The following is a 16,818-nucleotide window of genomic DNA, read 5'->3' as shown; positions in this document are numbered from 1 at the left end:
CATTCACCTCTCTACAATTGTCTTCCACTTTTCCATATTTAACATATAAATAAGAGTACAGGATAGTCATCGTTATGTTACAAACACTTTAAAACAATGTCAAAATGTTAACCATTAATGGAACTAAAATCCAAGGCAAATTAAATTCTTTTTTTTTTTAGTTTAGAATTTTGTACAATGTCTTTTGACCATATTTACCTCTTCCCAGACCCACCTCCTCCTTCCATATCCACTTTCTATTCTTTTAATTCATCAAGTCTAATTTGTGCTGCCTATATATTCCTAAACGTGTGGCCTTCAACTGGAAGTGGTCAATATACATGAGGCAACACTTTCAAAGGACTTGACTTTCCCTCTCTCAGCTGCTGTCAACTGCCAGTAAGTAGCGGCACACGCGTGCAAATATTCTACAAATATTCATTTTTATCAGAATATTCTATCACTTTCCAAACATTCACTTTAGTGTTTAATAGTTCACTGTATGGCAATAGCTTAGCTTTCTATTCTAAACATTAGTATAAAACCTTTTGGCAAGTTTTAAAAATACCACTAATAGTAAATGTGATATGTTAAAGAGTAGCCTAAAATTTCTTGTCACTAATAGTTACATGATATATTCTCTTGATTTTCCAAAATTATTTTTGATTGTAAATACATTTTAAGAGAAAAATATATTCAAGACTTCAATGAGAAAAATTTCTTCAATGTTTAAGATATATTTACTGGTAGACCATGAGCTTGCCAAACCAAGTAATTAGTAATCAGCATGATAGCATAGTTTTAAATAAGATTGTAATTCTAAATAATTAGCAAACAAAACATAGACCGTTAAAGATAATATATGGACTTTAATTGAAAAGAAGATCAAATAATCAGAATGGGATAAGGACAATAGAAATTAAGATGCTGAAATTCTAAACCCAGTTTTTATCATTACAGAATTGTAAAAACTGACAGAATATTTTTGTACATTAAGCTTCAGTTCATTTACCCAAATGAATTACAATAATCCTGCCCACTGTGCCAGCTCATGCCAGGGAATAAAATGTTCTGCTTTGGAATGTTGTTAGGTAGAACATACAGTATCTACAGCTCCCAGGCTGGCAATAAGCTTTTTGACACAAATTATAAAAGTGGCTTAAATTTACATTAAATTCTGAAGGTAATAAAAGTATCGAAATACCAGTTTCAAGATATGCTAGTTTAAAATTTATCAGAAAGAAATAATTAAAAAGAAATTTAAATTTATTTTAGATTGTATGCACAAGTGAGACAATGAAAAACACCATTCTAACACTCTGATTTGATATCTGTAAGAAATTACAATCCAAATTCTACCTAAGAAAGTAAAACAAGGCAAAATTGTTTTCAGTTATATGATGAGTATATAGATGCTTGTGCTTCACCAACAACTAATACCTAAGCAATAACAAAACACACAAACATGAAAACAGTCCACAAATTGCCATTTTTAAATGATATGACTCAAAATAATTGACAGAGTAGGAAAAAAGGATGTAAACAAGATAAAGTAAAATGAAAAATAAAATCTAAATCTAAAAAAGTATATAAAAGCATCAAACCCACTCCCCAGACATAAACGATCCTAATATGAAAAGCTGTAACTTATAAACATCAAACACTTCTGGTGAAAAGAAGCTGGAAAGGGCACCTGCCAAACAATCGTGAATCCAGAGTTTGGATTCCAGCATCCACGTAAAGTGGAGCATCCAGGTGCATGCCTGTAATCCAAGCCTTCTTGTCTCTTGGATGGAGACAAGATGACAGTTTAGTTTTGTTGACCTGCACCTACCTGAACCAACAGGAGGCCTAGAGTCAGGGAAGAACCCTGCTACAAAAAAATAGAGAGCAATAAAGGACACCTAACACAGGAGTGTGTGCATAAACACACAATCAGGAGTATTTGTAAATGTACAACTTAGAGGACAAACAAGGACATAACTGTAGCTGGACGCTTCACCACATCTCTTAGTAAACTGAAGAGTAAGACCCAGATGAGTCAAGTTATAGAAAAGCTAATACTATGAATGATAAAAACCAAACTTAATCTTAGAATCATCTACTCTATTAGGTTTCAACCTTCAGCCCTGTGTTTGTCTCTGCCTAGCTCAGCTTTAACAAGAATCTTGCTTACAGAGTTTTGAGGTTCTCACATCTTGAAAAATCTCATAAACCCTGGTTTGCCTCCATGATTGTCAGTAGATTTAAGCACAAATTCCCTCTACATGGATGATGTTTTCATCCAGTGACTCTGATCCTACTCCTGACCTCTAACTTTCCTTGTCCTTGATTTATTTGGAAAAAAAGCCTGACTCTACATTTGCTTTTTCCCCCGACTGCAATGGCTTCTGAATAAAAATTGCTAGGAACTTTACTGCCCACTTGGCTTTAGAATACTGCCAGGATTTGAATTTAAAATGTCCCCCCTGAAGGCTCAGTTGCCACATAATCCATTCTAAAGGTGAATGAATCTTGAGGACTCTTAGAGGAAGGGCTTGAACTGAGGAATGGGCCACTCAGGCCAGTCTTTGAAGGGTTCCTGCTGTCCCCAACTTAGCAGCTGTACTGGAACTATCATGCTCTCCCACAAGGTTTTATCTCCATCCAAGAATGGAGCCCAAAACACTGAAGTCAAAATAAATCTTTGTTTTTCTTGGGTATTATTCTAACAATGACAAAACAAGCAAACAAACTTTACAGAATCTTTTTTTTCACACATGACAGACATTTTATTAACTTTTTTCTACACAAGATAAGACCAAATTGTTTAGCAGAAATGTGTTCAATTGGGAGGACAAAGAGATCTAAGGAAGATGAAAGCTAAATACTTAAGTTAATCAAAGGCACTACGACACCATCTAAACCCACCACCTCAGTGGTAGGAGGCTAAGGGAGGTTACCTAGTGTGAATGCTAGCAGTTACATAGCAAGAAGCCACTTTGTCTTACACCACATTGTGTCACAATGATCACTGAGTCCAGGATATTTGGCCAAGAAAGTATCAAGATAGCTAAAGGTAAATAAAGCCAACTGGAAAGGAATAGGTGTAGAGAATCTAAGCTATACAGTCAAAAAGACAGTAATGGATTAGGCTTTTTTTTTTCCTTCCAAAAATTAATTACTGCATTGAGTTACCTACCCCTGCCTTACAGGATGCTCAACCACTGAACTATGTGTAAGGACGCTCAGGGTTCTTACTGTAGACCTCTGAAAACGTACTACTCATGGGCTAGCTTTGTTGCTAGTTATTCTGAATGAAAAAAAGCATTCACATGCAATGGAGCATGAGCTTTGTCAATCATGTCTTAAGGACCATGTGGATTACTCTCTTAACACCTTTCAAGAGCTGAGCTCAACTTAAAGCTGCAAGGCTCACAAAATAAACAAGAAAGCCAGGATCCAACAATGCAGGTAGGGCATCCTAGCAGTTAACAACAATCTGTCTTTCTCCAATTTAAAATAAATTCAAATATAGTTAATGTGAGATGTAAAAAGCTATACTGAAGCAAGTCGGGTTTTCTGCTAAACTCACCAATACCAAGAAAAACAAGGGGTGGGTTTGGTTTTATTTTCAAAATGCTTCAGAAGTTATATTACAAAGGAACATGGCTGAACAGGTAGGAGACAGATTCTCCATTGTGGGTTCTCCTGATGGCTTCTGCAAGGATCATAGAGATGTCAATCACCTGTATTTTGGAGCAGTGTTTCATCTTGTCTTCCTGAGGTATGGTATTGGTAACTACTACTGCTTCAAAGCATGCATTGTTGATGCGAGAAATGGCAGGGCCAGAGAAGATTCCATGCGTCAAGATAGCATAAACTCTGGTAGCTCCAGCTGAGAGAAGTTTGTCAGCAGCATGACAAATTGTACCGCAAGTGTCAGCCATGTCATCCACAAGTATAGCCACACGATCCTTCACATCTCCTACTAGTACCATGCGGTCTACTTCATTGGCCTTCTTCCGTTCCTTGTGAATCAAAGCAAAATCCACATTCAACCGGTCTGCAATGGAGGTCACTCTCTTGGCTCCACCAGCATCAGGTGAGACAATAGTACAGTTTCTCCACTCAGATATATTCTCCCGTATCCACTTTAGGACAGCTGGCTCTGCATATAAATTGTCCACCGGGATATCAAAGAAACCCTGAATTTGAGATGCATGTAGATCCATGGTGATAATATGATCCGCACCTGCTACAGATAGCATATTTGCAACAAGCTTAGCTGAGATTGGAGCCCGGCTCTTATCCTTCTTATCTTGGCGGGCATAAGGGAAGCATGGGATGACTGCAGTAACCCTGCTGGCTGAAGCAATCTTGCAAGCATTAATCATGATCAAAAGCTCCATTAGATTGTCATTTATCTCACCACATCCACTCTGAACAATGTAGACATCCTCTCCACGAACGCTTTCTCCAATTTCCACACAGGTCTCCTGGTTGCTGAATTTCTTAGTCACCACCTTGCCTAGCTCCAAGCCCAGGCGGTCAGCTATTTTCTGGGATAAGTCCTGGTGCGAGCTCCCGCTGAAGATTTTGATATTCGACATCTTGGGCAATTACTGCTCAGTGGTCACTGCTGTCACTGCCACCGCTTGCCTCCGCCGCCGACACTGGAACGGAAGTCAACAGGGAGCCTGAACACCAACAGTACCTCGTTGCTACTCCACCATCTACAGAATTTTTTCCAGTACATACACCACATTTTTTTCTGGTCAACCAAACAGACCTGAATACATTTGTCAGAACTAAAATCATCAAAATTGGTGTTATTTTTTCAGCTGAAATAAACTAGAAATCAGTAACAAAAAGATCTGGAAAATCCATTAGCAAACCCATAGTTCAAAATAGAAGTTAAATCTTAAAATATTTTTAAATAAATAAAAATGGTAAGGTGGTGTATTAAAATTCATGATATGTACATAGCACTTCAATCTGAGAGAAATTTATAGCACTGAGTTCATAGACTCAAAAGACTCTCATCAATACATGAGCCTCCAACAACAAAAAAGGTCTCTCTTTATCAAGGCCACAGTGGATATTTGAAACCATATATAATACTGAACAGCATATATATTATGGTATACTATACATACTTAGTTGTGATGAACTTAAGCACAATCAATCCAGAGCACTTAAAAAATTTAGATACAGTAAAATATTAATAGAACTAGAAATAATACAATAATCATAATTGTATACTGTTAGAGTTATTCTATAAACTTCACTTTATTAAACTAGTGTAATCTTTAAATGCATTCTAACTATCTGTCCTTATATCCACAGATAAGTCAGTTCTCACCTTTACCAAGGAAACTTCTCTTTGCAAGACAGACCAGCACAGAAAGAAAACCAAACCTAATCAAAATACAGAGTTGTTGAGATAAATCTACAAAACTCCTGCTATCTGAGGTTCAGGGATCACTGGGGAAGTGGGAGAGGAAAGATTGTAAGAGTCAGAAGAGGGGCTGGAGTGATGGCCTAGCCGTCTCTGACTGCTCTTCCAAAGATCCTGAGCTCAAATCCCACCAACCACATGGTGGCTCACAACCATCTGTAATAAAATCTGACTCCCTCTTCTAGAGTTTCTGAAGACAGCTACAGTGTATTCACATATAATAAATAAATAAATCTTTTTTAAAAAGTCAGAAGAACAGGAAGTTCAGTTCAATGTGAGATTGTGTCTCCTAACAACATCAGAAGCTATAATTACCAAGTCTTACCCAACACAGCTGCCTAAATATGACCTGAACAAGGATGACACTCGTAGACCTGCTCACGTGGATAGGGTGAGAGGGAACTAGACAAAGAACAGCAGGCAACTAAAGAATGCTGAGTGAGAGAGACAGTTTCCCCAGGGAACAGTGTACCGATTGGTTATCCAATTCCAAATGGAAACATACACGTAAATAACATTACACAGACTGAGCAGGTTGTATTAATTATTACAAAGAGAGTGAGAAGAAAAAGAGGTCATTAATTTGAAAGAGAGCTGGGATGAGAGTACAGAAGGGTTTAGAAGGAGAAAAGAGAAGGGGAAAATAATGTAATGCTATTTGATTTTTTCTTTTTTTTTTTCCTTTTAATTGTTTTTAATCTTTTTTTACAGTCCGGTAGTTATCCCCCTCCTAATTCATTCTGCTCCCGTCTCCAAGAGGATATTCTCAGACCCCCACACCACCAGACCTCCCCACTTCCTGGGGCCTCAAGTCTCTCCAGGGTTAAGTGTGTCTTCTCTCATTGAGGCAGACCAGGCAGTCCTCTGCTATATAAGAGTACTGGGGCCTTTATACTCTTGGGTTTGATTTTTTGTTTTTGTTTTTTGTTTTGTTTTGTTTTTCTGAGACAAGGTTTCACGTGTAGCACTGGCTGTCCTTAGACCAGGCTGGCCTTGAACTCAGAGATCCATTTGCCTCCGCTTTCAAAATACCAGGATTAAAGGTGTGTAAATAGCCTCTAAAAATTTAAAAGTTATTTTAACACATAGATTATTTAAGTTCTCCACTTAATATTTTCTCTTATTAATCTCAGATAACAGACTTTATAAAATAGATAAAGGTATTGGGGGACTATATTTTAAAAACTTCATAGTTTACATAATATAGACAAAAAAAAAAAAAAAAACCCAAACTCATTTAAAACTAAGCAATCAGTATCACATCAATGACAAGACAGAAACCCAGAAGTCTGTATCTATTAACAAAATCAAACTCATAATGTAAAAAGTCTGACAAAAATAATTGGGCCAACCTATTATAAAATCTCTTTAAAATAACCTTAATTGCCTGGATATCTATTTTAGGAGGATCTCTGATCTAAACTGCTTGTTCTGGGGCCTGCTATACAGCTGTCAGTCAACGCTGCCTTGGGCTTTTCCTAGATATATTTTTACTGCTTTATTTTAATAGACTGGAACTTCCAGAATTTTCAGAGGCTTTCTCTGTCTAGAAATGTCTTTAGCCTGCATCAATCTCACTGATTCCCAACTTTCTACTATAGGTGGGGAGTCTGAAAAGTCTTGTCCTTCAAAACTTTCAAATGGCTGCAACACTGTATTTCAGCAGCTGATAGTGCTAGCAAGAAGATTGGACTGGCCCAGTCAAAGCTCTTCTTTTGTACTGACAGCCCAAGTTCTCTCTGAAAATATTCAGGACTTCCTTTTTCCTGCTTGATGTTAGCAACTCTCATACGAAGGTGGCAGTGGTAAGGTTTCTCTTACTTTAAGCACAAGCGCAGGAAAAGAAGACAGACTACATACAGTACAACTAGTTTTAATGAAGGCTTTGTGTGAGTTTGCCTTAAAAAGTTTAAACTAAATATTTATACTTTATAAATATTTATATATTTCAAAGAAAAAAAGTATTCTCCCAAACATGTCTTAGGGCTTTAAATGTGAAAACTTTTTAAATCCATGTCATGGTTTGCATATGCTTGGCCTAGAGTGGCACTATTTGGAGGTTTGGCCTTGTCAGAGTAGGTGTGTCACTGTGGGCGTGGGCTTTTACTAGCCCTAGCGACCTGGGAGCCAGTATTCCACTAGCAGCCCTCAGATGAAGATGTAGAACTTTCAGCTCTGCCTTCATCATGCCTGCCTGGATGCTGCCATGTTCTTGCCTTGATCATAATGGACTGAACCTCTAAACCTGTAAGGCAGCTCCAATTAAATGTTGTCCTAAACAGTCCACAATTTTATTTGTAGAAAACTAACTTCTTACAAAAGGCAAAATGTGTGTGTACAAGAATATAAACTGCAGTGCTGTTTACAATACTAAAAGATTAGCACATTCCAGTGCCCATGTAGAGGATAAAGGACGCCATAATCTCTATGGTAAACAGTAAAAGAATGTTAAAGCACACACACCTTTCAAAACAACAGAGTACAAAAGGGACAATAAAAACATGTAAGTAGTGAGATGACTCACCCAAGACTAAACTATTTAGTTGGGAGCATGAAGCTGATCCACTGAATTTTAAAATATCCAACAGTGGGGCTGGAGAGATGGCTCAACAGTCAAGAGAAAGGGACCAGTACACTTCCCAGCACCCACACGAGAGCTCACAATAGTCTTAACTCCAGTTCCAGTGAAGCCAATGCCCTCCTCTGGCCTCTGCAAACACCAACAAGGCTTGCATGCTACACAGACATCATTTTTAAATGCTTAGCATATATGCAATCATACACGAGAAAACCAAAAGATGGCTAGCATAACTACATCAAAGTAGAAAAAAAGAAGAGGTTGGAAAAGACTTAAGAAACATGATAGCTGTCTGGCACGGTGCCACACACCTTTATTCCCAGCACTTGGGAGGCAGAGGCAAGAAGATCACTGTAGGTTCAAGGCCAATTTGCTCTTCAGAGACAGTTCCTGGGCACTCAGGGATACACAGAGAAATTCTGTTTCAAATAATAAAAAAATAAATAAATAAATAAAAGAAAGAAAAAATACATCAACAAAATATAATATATTACCCAGATTGGTTCCTAGAATACAAAGACTAAAACAGAAAAAAAAAATTAGTTATATCCAGACTACAATTTTATAAAAAGTATTATTCACTGATTACAACAGTGTTTAGTCAATATATTTATAGTTTATATAAGAGTTAGGCCTTCTAGTCAGCCATCACTGGAAAGAGAGGCCCATTGGACACGCAAACTTTATATGCCCCAGTACAGGGAAATGCCAGGGCCAAAAAGTGGGAATGGATGGGTAGGGGAGTGGGGGGGAGGGTATGGGGGACTTCTGGGATGGCATTGGAAATGTAATTGAGGAAAATACGTAATAAAAAAAAATATTTAAAAAAAAAAAAGAGTTAGGCCTTTAATCCCAGCACTTGGGAGGCAGAGGCAGGTGGATTTTTGAGTTCTAGGACAGTGTGGTCTACAAAGTGAGTTCCAGGACAGCCAGGACTATACAGAGAAACCCCGGCTCGAAAAACAAAAAAACAAAAACAAAAACAACAAAAAAAAAAATAGTTAGTTAGTGAAGTACTTTACATTTGTCCATTATAACCATTGAATATTATGTTAACATTAAAAGTATTATCCAGGGAATACAGAATTCTAGAAAGATGTTCTTTGATTTCTGATGAATTACATCCAGAAAAATATATCAAAAAGGCATACAATACACCTAAGCTATCAAATACCAGAGTTGAACACAATGTACCAAAAACCACTAGTTGTTGGTTCTCCTCATACCACCTAGGAACTGCAGCTTGCAGCCACTGCCTAGTGTCATGAATTAGTATCTACCCCAGACTAAATAAAGATTAAAAATACAAATGCGGAGGCTGGCGAGATGGCTCAGGAGTTAAGAGCGCCGACTGCTCTTCCTAAGGTCTCGGCAACCACATGGTGGCTCAAAGCCATCTGTAATGAGATCTGATGCCCTCTTCTGGAGTGTCTGAGGACAGCTACAGTGTAGTTATAAATAAATAAATCTAAAAAAAAAATACAAATGCAAGATAGCACTTCTACTGACTATCAGTTTCTCACCATCCCAAAGGCAAAAAATCTTAATGTGAAAGATTGTAAGTCAGAGACCATATATACTATTTTTTTCAGCTTCTCAACAAGACAAACTATTTTTTTAAAAAAAGAAATGAGACAAGGCTTTAAAACAAAAAGTATCACGAAAGATGAACTGAGTCACTGATAAAAGACGATGTCTGGCTTACAGAAAGATAGATTAATCATAAAGCTGTATACTATGAATAGCATGACCTCAAAAATTAGATATGTACATATACATATGTATGTATGTGTGCATATGTGTGTGTATATATGTATATGTGGATGGCTGGGTGGGTGTGTATCCAGGGAGAAATAGTCTTCATTATTACAAAAGGAGTTTTAACATGTAGCAAATTGTCAGCACTTATTACTACTAAAACACATTAGATATACAAATTGTTATTAGAGATTTGAGCAACAGCATTAATAAGGCACATATAAAACAATCCATCCACTGACAAATCCATATCACTTGTGCAGATATATTTTATAAACAGCTACAAACAGATTAGTAAGAAGTTTTAGTGATTATTCATTTGAATAAGGAATTAAAAAGTCCATGTTTTATATACTTCTTTCTATATGAATTATTTCACAATAAAGATTTTAAAAGTTATTATCAAGTTTTTTTCTATTTTTCAAAGTTCATTCCACAAGATAAAATACAAAGAAGGATTTTGAGCTCTTTGCCTTGTTGCCCTGGATGGCGATGGATGCTGACCCTCCACTATGTTTGTTTTTGGTCATGGTAGTCTTCAAAATCCTCAAGATAAAATACAAAGAAGCCCTGTGGGGTGGTGCCCTCATTTAATCCCAGCACTTGGGAGGCAGAGGCAGGATAATTTCCCTGAGTTCAAGTTCAGCTTGGTCTACATAGCAACTTCTCAAACAGCCAGACTCAAAAGAGAATGTCTTAAGAAAAAGACGGAGACAGATGTTGGTATGTTTAAAGAAGAAACAAGAAGAATATTCAAGATTATAAACTACAGTAAACTGAACCCTGTTATAGTCTAGTTATTTCTAAACTGTACACATATTACACATAATGAAAGCAATCTCAATGTACATACACAAATCTAATGCAGTACTTTAAATTTATACTATATCACATACCTATATATATATTAAAATTAAATTTCAAGACATAATTATACTTCATGAAAATGCAATAAATTGTACACAGGACTTAAGCATGGTTTTGTATGTTTATTAAGCTTTCAAACTTATCACACAAAGATTTTTATTTTATACTGTCTTTGAAGAATAATGTACATGTCCTATTCATATTTGTTTTGCCATTATTACTTTTATCTAGTGAAATAATTCATATTATCTCACTTTTACAAACTTTGCCTCCATTAAATAAATATATTGCTTGGGCTGTAGAGATGGCTCAGTGGTTAAACGCACTGACTCTTCCAGAAGTCCTGAGTTCAATTCCTAACAACTACATGGTAGCTCACAACCATTTGTAATAGGATCTGATGCCCTCTTATGGTGTGTCTAAAGAGAGCAACAGTTTATTCACATACATAAATCTTTAAAGTATATACATATATATATTGCTATATTATTTTCATAGGATTGGATCTAGGTTGGTTTCTTTCAATTTGACAAGACTACCATGACCAAAAACAAACATAGTGGAGGGTCAGCATCCATCGCCATCCAGGGCAACAAGGCAAAGAGCTCAAGGCTGGAACCTGGAAACAGGAACTGAAGCAGAGACCAGGGAGTAACCTTGCTTACTGGCTTGCTCTCCATAGCATGCTTGGTTTGCTTCCTTAACAACTGCGGTCCAACCTGCCTGGGGCTGAAAAAACCCAGTGATCTGGGCCCTCTCATATCAATCATTAATCAAGAAAATGTTCCCAATCTGATGGAGGCAATTCCTCCTTTAACTACCCTCCTCTCAAGTCACTCTAGTTTGAGGCACATTGAGGTACGGGATGATAGCCTATGTAATGATTATGTAACTAACTGTCCTTTGATGTGAGGTTCATTCCAGATGGCAATACGAAACTTTGCAAAGTGAGGTAACTCGTGAGACAGGTTAAAACTGTCCTTCTTTAGCTGTCTACCACCATCGGGAATTAACGGACATCAAAACGCTCAAGGAGCCCTTCCAAAGGCCTATTCTCTTAGAAACCTAGTCTATTCTTCTATCTTGTAGTGTCCAACTTCAAGTACTTCACCAATACCACTGGGTGGTGTCATCCTCCAGTTAGAAAAGCCAGCTCTTGGCCGGGCGATGGTGGCGCACACCTTTAATCCCAGCACTCGGGAGGCAGAGGCAGGCGGATTTCTGAGTTCGAGGCCAGCCTGGTCTACAAAGTGAGCTCCAGGACAGCCAGGGCTATACAAAGAAACCCTGTCTCGAAAAAAAAACCAAAAAGAAAAAGAAAAAAAAGAAAAGCCAAATCTTGAATGTAGTGAAGGCAGAGTTTGCAGCTGCATCTTACTAATGTAGGCGCCGGGCATACTGAACTACACTGGGGTTTTTGCTCGCACTTTGAAGGGTGAGAACTGTGAATCGCTCAAGTGTCCCGCAAAAGCACAGAGTGGATCCGCGGTCCCGCCAGGACTGAAACCCTAACTCGTCAAAGCTTAGAGGAAAAACAGCCCACACTTCCGAGTCATTGTTCGTCCCTTCTTAACTTTTGAAAGACTATGACGCCATGAGGCCGAAACCTGGAGAAGGAGCGGTGTTGTCACCTGAGGACGCCGCGACGCGGGCCACGCAGCGCTCCTGCACCTCCAGGGGCCGCGGCCGGAAGTCCCGGGCGGGCTGCAGGCCACCCTGAGGTTCTCCCCCCTCCCCCAGCCGCTCCCGGTCCACGCCGTTACCTGAGGAGCCGCGGGATCCTTAAGCGCCCACTCCGCTCGCGTAGTTGCCCGGTCCTGTGGCGCCGCCACCGAGGCAGCCAATCGTCGCGCGAAACGCTGCGCGTGCCCCTGAGTAACCAAAAAGAGCAGAGCGGGCGAGAGGAAGCGCGCGAGAGCACGCGGGGACGAGGCTGCGCGCAGCGAGCATGCGCGAGTCCGCTGGCTGCCGCGGGGCGGGGCGGGACGGGGCGGGGCTTCCGGCGAGCTGGAGGGCTCAAGGATGGTTCCGGGCTGCTGGAAAGGAAGGCGACCTCGAGGTCGCGTTCTGTGGGAGGAGCTGACAACCAGTGCGCGCTAACTGGGGAAATGTGTGGTTCTCGGGCTCATCCCATGGAGTATCTTCACTGGGCAGTGGTTTCCTTCTGTGCGCAGTGCTTTGCGGGGACAGAAGGAAAGGTCCTGCGAAGTGAGCCAGAGTGAGACTTAGACATCGGCCAATGGTTTCAGAAAAGCTTTAAGGCTGGTGACATTTTGACTTCAGGACTAGAAAGGGTGTACTCAGAATGTTCAATCGCAGAACTTAAAAGAAAGGGCTGAACGCCAGGGATATTTTTAAAGCGAAGTATAGGAGTAATGTGGAATTCTATTAGATGATATAGCTGATAATATTCGAATATTTTTCTCCTTTTAAAGAAAGAGAAGTAGTGTCCCTATGCTGCCCTATCTAATCTAGAACTCCTGCACCCCACCCTAGCCACTGATGCTCTGGTAATTTAGTGTTGAGCTATTGAAGTCACTCTAACTTATCTATTTATTGAGGGCATACTACATGCCAAGTAGTCTTCTGGATGCTGGGGTAACAGTAATAATAGTAATTTTTTACACCCACAGCAGAAAATTATATTTATTTTCTGAATTAATAGACAAAGTTCGTGAAAGACTTTATTTTGGCTTATAGCAATACGAGATCCGTGTCCACCATGCTAATAAAGGCAGGATGGCAAAGTGGCTAGCCATCCAGTCAAAAAACAAGAGAATAGAAAATGGAGCTGGGCTCTATAACCAAAAAGCAGTGACCCATTTCCTCTAGCAAAGGTTCACCTTTCAGAAGTGCCACATACTCCACAAAGTAGGTGACAGGAGGAATGAAGCATGGAAAAAAAGGATGAGATGACCAGATGGAAATTATTTGGAATAAATAGAGCATAATACTAAAAAGAAAAAGTTTCATTATTTATGTAACTAATGACTAGTACTAGTGACTTGTGACAGATTCAGGCTTTAAATGCATTTTTAAATTTTATTTATTACTTTACATTAGTCGGAGTTGAATCATATTTTTATGTAAACAAACCACCACTAAAAAAATATGATTATGGTGGTACACATCTGTAATTCTGAACCTTTGAAGAGTGAACGTGAATTCCAGGACAGCCTGGGATACATAGCAAAAGTTTCCAAAAAAGAGGCCACACTAACTTCTAAACAATGAGCCCTAGCAGGGCAGTGGTGGCACACACCTTTAATCCAGCACTTGGGAGGCAGAGGCAGGCGGATTTCTGGGCTCAAGGCCAGCCTGGTCTACAAAGTGAGTTCCAGGACAGCCAGGGCTACAGAGAAACTGTCTCAAAAAAACAAAAAAGAAAAAAATGAGCCCCCATAAAATGAAAAATTGTGTACTTTCAGTATACAGTAGTGTTCCAGAGATTAAGATAGCAAGGGAAGATCAAGTAAGAAAAACACTGAAATTCAGCACAGCAGACATAAAATCTTGAAGCTCCATATTCAACAGCTGGAATTCTTTGGACTCCAATAAGCTTGCACAACCCTGTGGGCACTAGCTCTCTTGCCTATAAGTCATGTAGCCTTCCATCCACACCTGCACCTCAGTGGATGTCCCACAGTTGTAGTATCTCCAACATCACCTCCCAAGCGTCATACAAGAGCCTCTCTGGACCTCTTCAGGTGTGAAGGGATTTGTGCAGGCCTGTGCTATAACGTTCCAGAAAGCTGAGGAGACCAGCATCTTTCATGTGGCATCTTTCATGCCTGATAATCAGTGCCACTCAGACAAAGCTGCCAAGTTCTTGGCCATTTTGGAATAGAGGTGCAGTGGCCACTGTGTACTTTTAAGGCTGATCTGAGAAAACATTGTAATGGGTGCTTGTTTTATGCAGAGAGTGGTATTCTCAGTTCACCCTCTCTCCATTCAGATGAATTTGCAAATTCTCAAGTTGGAGCCTTTGATGGTTGGGTCTTACCCACAGGACACCTTTGCTATTGTCCCAGTGCAGAGTAGATTTCTATTTAGTGCCACAGATCTCTTTAATGATCACAGCTGTTTTGTCAGCAGCCATTTCTTGTCTGCAGCTTTAAACTTGCTCACAAAATGGCACATTTTTCATATCTTTATGTTCTGCTTCCTGCTCTTTCTCAGTGTGGACCTGAATAAAAGCAGTGAGAGATCATGTGTAACAGTCATGCAGCACGGTCTTCATGTGTGACTCTTACAGCAGGAGCAAGGACTGTCTCTGCCTACACTGCCAGCCTTTCTGCTAACTGGACTGCCTCATCTACTGGCAATAGAAGATGCGCCTAGTCTTACTGCAACTTGATATGCCAAGGCTTGTCTGTGGGAGGCCTGCCCTCTTCTGAGAAGGGAAGGAGGGAGGGGTGACTGCAGAGGGAGGGGAGAGAAGAGGGAAGAGAATGAGAAGAGAGGAGGGAGGGGAAGCGTCTTCGATATGGGTGGAAATTAAAAAAAAAAAAAAAAAAGCCGGGGCACACCTTTAATCCCAACACTCGGGAGGCAGAGACAGGCGGATTTCTGAGTTCGAGAACAGCCTGGTCTACAGAGTGAGTTCCAGGACAGCCAGGGCTATACAGAGAAACCCTATCTCGGGGGGGGGGGGGGGGGGGGGGGGGAAGCAGTGAACAGTGGCCATAACATAGCCCTTTTCTGCTGTGACCAAATAGCCAACAACAAAAGCAACTTAGAGAAGGCTTTATTTTGGCTTGCAGTACAGTGTTCACCATGGTAATGAAGGGAGCATGGCAAAGTGCTTAGTCTTCCAGTTAAAAAGCAGAGAACAAGTGGAATCTGGGCCCTACGACCAGTGACCCACTTCCTCTAGCAAAGGCTCACCTTCCAGGTGTCCCACAACTCCCAAACTCCAACAAGCCAAGCTCAGTCACCGATCTTTAATAAGCCACAACTAATAATGGGAGTCGGGGGGAAAAATGTATTCAGCGTGGACAGAATGTGAAGAGGAACATGGAGAGCCAATGCCCTCTCCCCATTTCCCAAGTCTATTTCTAGGACCCTAATTAGAGGGCAGCAGGAAAGCAGGCCCAATCAAAAGTGTGGTTCTGCCCTTCAACATCAAACTCTTCTGCAAAGTGTTCTGTCAAGTTGATAAACCTATGTGAACCCCCTTTCTAGGAAACAAGATCTTCCTCTAGCTGCATCTTTACGTTGTCTTCCATGAGACTTCTGGGTAGATTCCAAATTCTTAGGGTCCATTGCCTCAGTAGTCTGGTAGCCGCCAAAAGAAAGGACACAAGTGTCTCTTTAGGATATTTCCATTCCCGCCATAACTGTGCTGCGTGAAATATAAAAAAGCATCCCACGGAATTGCCAGCTAGGCACGGGCAGACCGCCTAGGTCTGTCTCCAGCCCAGCGGGCAGGCCAAGCCCATTCTTTCCTTTTAGCCAGAGCCTGTCTCACCCACGCTAAGCTCCCATGGCTGGCTATTGCCACGCCAGCTCTGCGCTTCTTAATTCCTGCGACAGACAGGGGTGTACTCTGGTACACCCAACTCTGCCGCCATACCTTTCTCTGGAACCCAGTTGAGTTGCTGCGTGAAGGAAAACACCACACAATCTTAGTTTAGAGTAAACAGGTAACACAATTCTACATTCTGTCCGCCTCCCTTCTCCCGTCCTCCAAAAAGGAAGCTCCTTTCTCCTGCCTCTCCTCGTCCTCTTCCCGACCAGGAAGTCCTGCCTACTCATCCAGTGATTGGTCCTTTGAAATCTTTATTCATTGGGGAAGGTTCTGCCACATAACTGTAACAGGACAAAGTATTCAAGCATGTGAGTCTACGTCGGACATCTTATATTCAAGCTATAGTAATTGTAAGGAGTGAGTTACCTGATGAAGATTTAAGAGAGTTTGTCAGCAATCCGATATTCCATTCACATGCAATGTGTTCTGGATTGGAATGAAGATAACGATTTAGAGTAACATACAGTAAACATAATAGCTACTATTCAAATTCCCTAATTGAATTGATTTGTGATTGTTCATGGTCTTGCTTCAGAGCACCCACCTATCGGTTTACAATAGTTATTCTATTACAGCTTGCCAGGCTAGACACCCAAACACACACTTGCTCCCATTTCCTATAAAACCTTGCCCTACTGAGGATTCAAGGCTGCTCTGCCTTTCTAT

At 40.3% G+C, this 16,818-nt stretch overlaps 2 protein-coding genes and 1 long non-coding RNA gene across 3 annotated transcripts in view; all 3 read right to left on the bottom strand.

Annotated features, from left to right (window-relative positions):
• Window positions 1–12,572, bottom strand: part of Mipol1 (mirror-image polydactyly 1) — a 226,817-nt gene extending 214,245 nt beyond the window's left edge. Inside the window, exon 1 of the mRNA NM_001164370.1 lies at window positions 12,386–12,572. The gene's annotated coding sequence lies outside the window, so the exon portion shown is untranslated. The remainder of the gene's footprint in view (window positions 1–12,385) is intronic.
• Prps1l3 (phosphoribosyl pyrophosphate synthetase 1-like 3) lies at window positions 829–12,585 on the bottom strand. Its single transcript, NM_001037746.3, has 2 exons — window positions 12,386–12,585; window positions 829–4,634 (listed from the first exon to the last, which is right to left on the bottom strand). The coding sequence occupies exon 2, from the start codon at window positions 4,569–4,571 to the stop codon at window positions 3,615–3,617; it is 957 nt and encodes a 318-aa protein (NP_001032835.2). The 5' UTR covers window positions 4,572–4,634; window positions 12,386–12,585; the 3' UTR covers window positions 829–3,614.
• Window positions 12,586–15,353: 2,768 nt separating this feature from the next.
• On the bottom strand, window positions 15,354–16,313 carry Gm40426. Its single transcript, XR_872774.1, has 2 exons — window positions 16,198–16,313; window positions 15,354–15,899 (listed from the first exon to the last, which is right to left on the bottom strand). It is a non-coding gene; the product is annotated as a predicted gene, 40426 (long non-coding RNA).
• Between the last annotated feature and the right edge of the window lie 505 nt (window positions 16,314–16,818).

Source organism: Mus musculus, chromosome 12, assembly GCF_000001635.26.
Source record: "Mus musculus strain C57BL/6J chromosome 12, GRCm38.p6 C57BL/6J".
In the NCBI taxonomy this organism is placed as follows: Eukaryota; Metazoa; Chordata; class Mammalia; order Rodentia; family Muridae; genus Mus; species Mus musculus.
This window is presented reverse-complemented; position numbering and strand designations above follow the sequence as displayed.

What these genes read in the sequence shown, in the direction of transcription:
- Prps1l3 (NM_001037746.3), bottom strand. Translation starts at nt 4,571, where the DNA reads ATGTCGAATATCAAAATCTTCAGCGGGAGCTCGCACCAGGACTTATCC.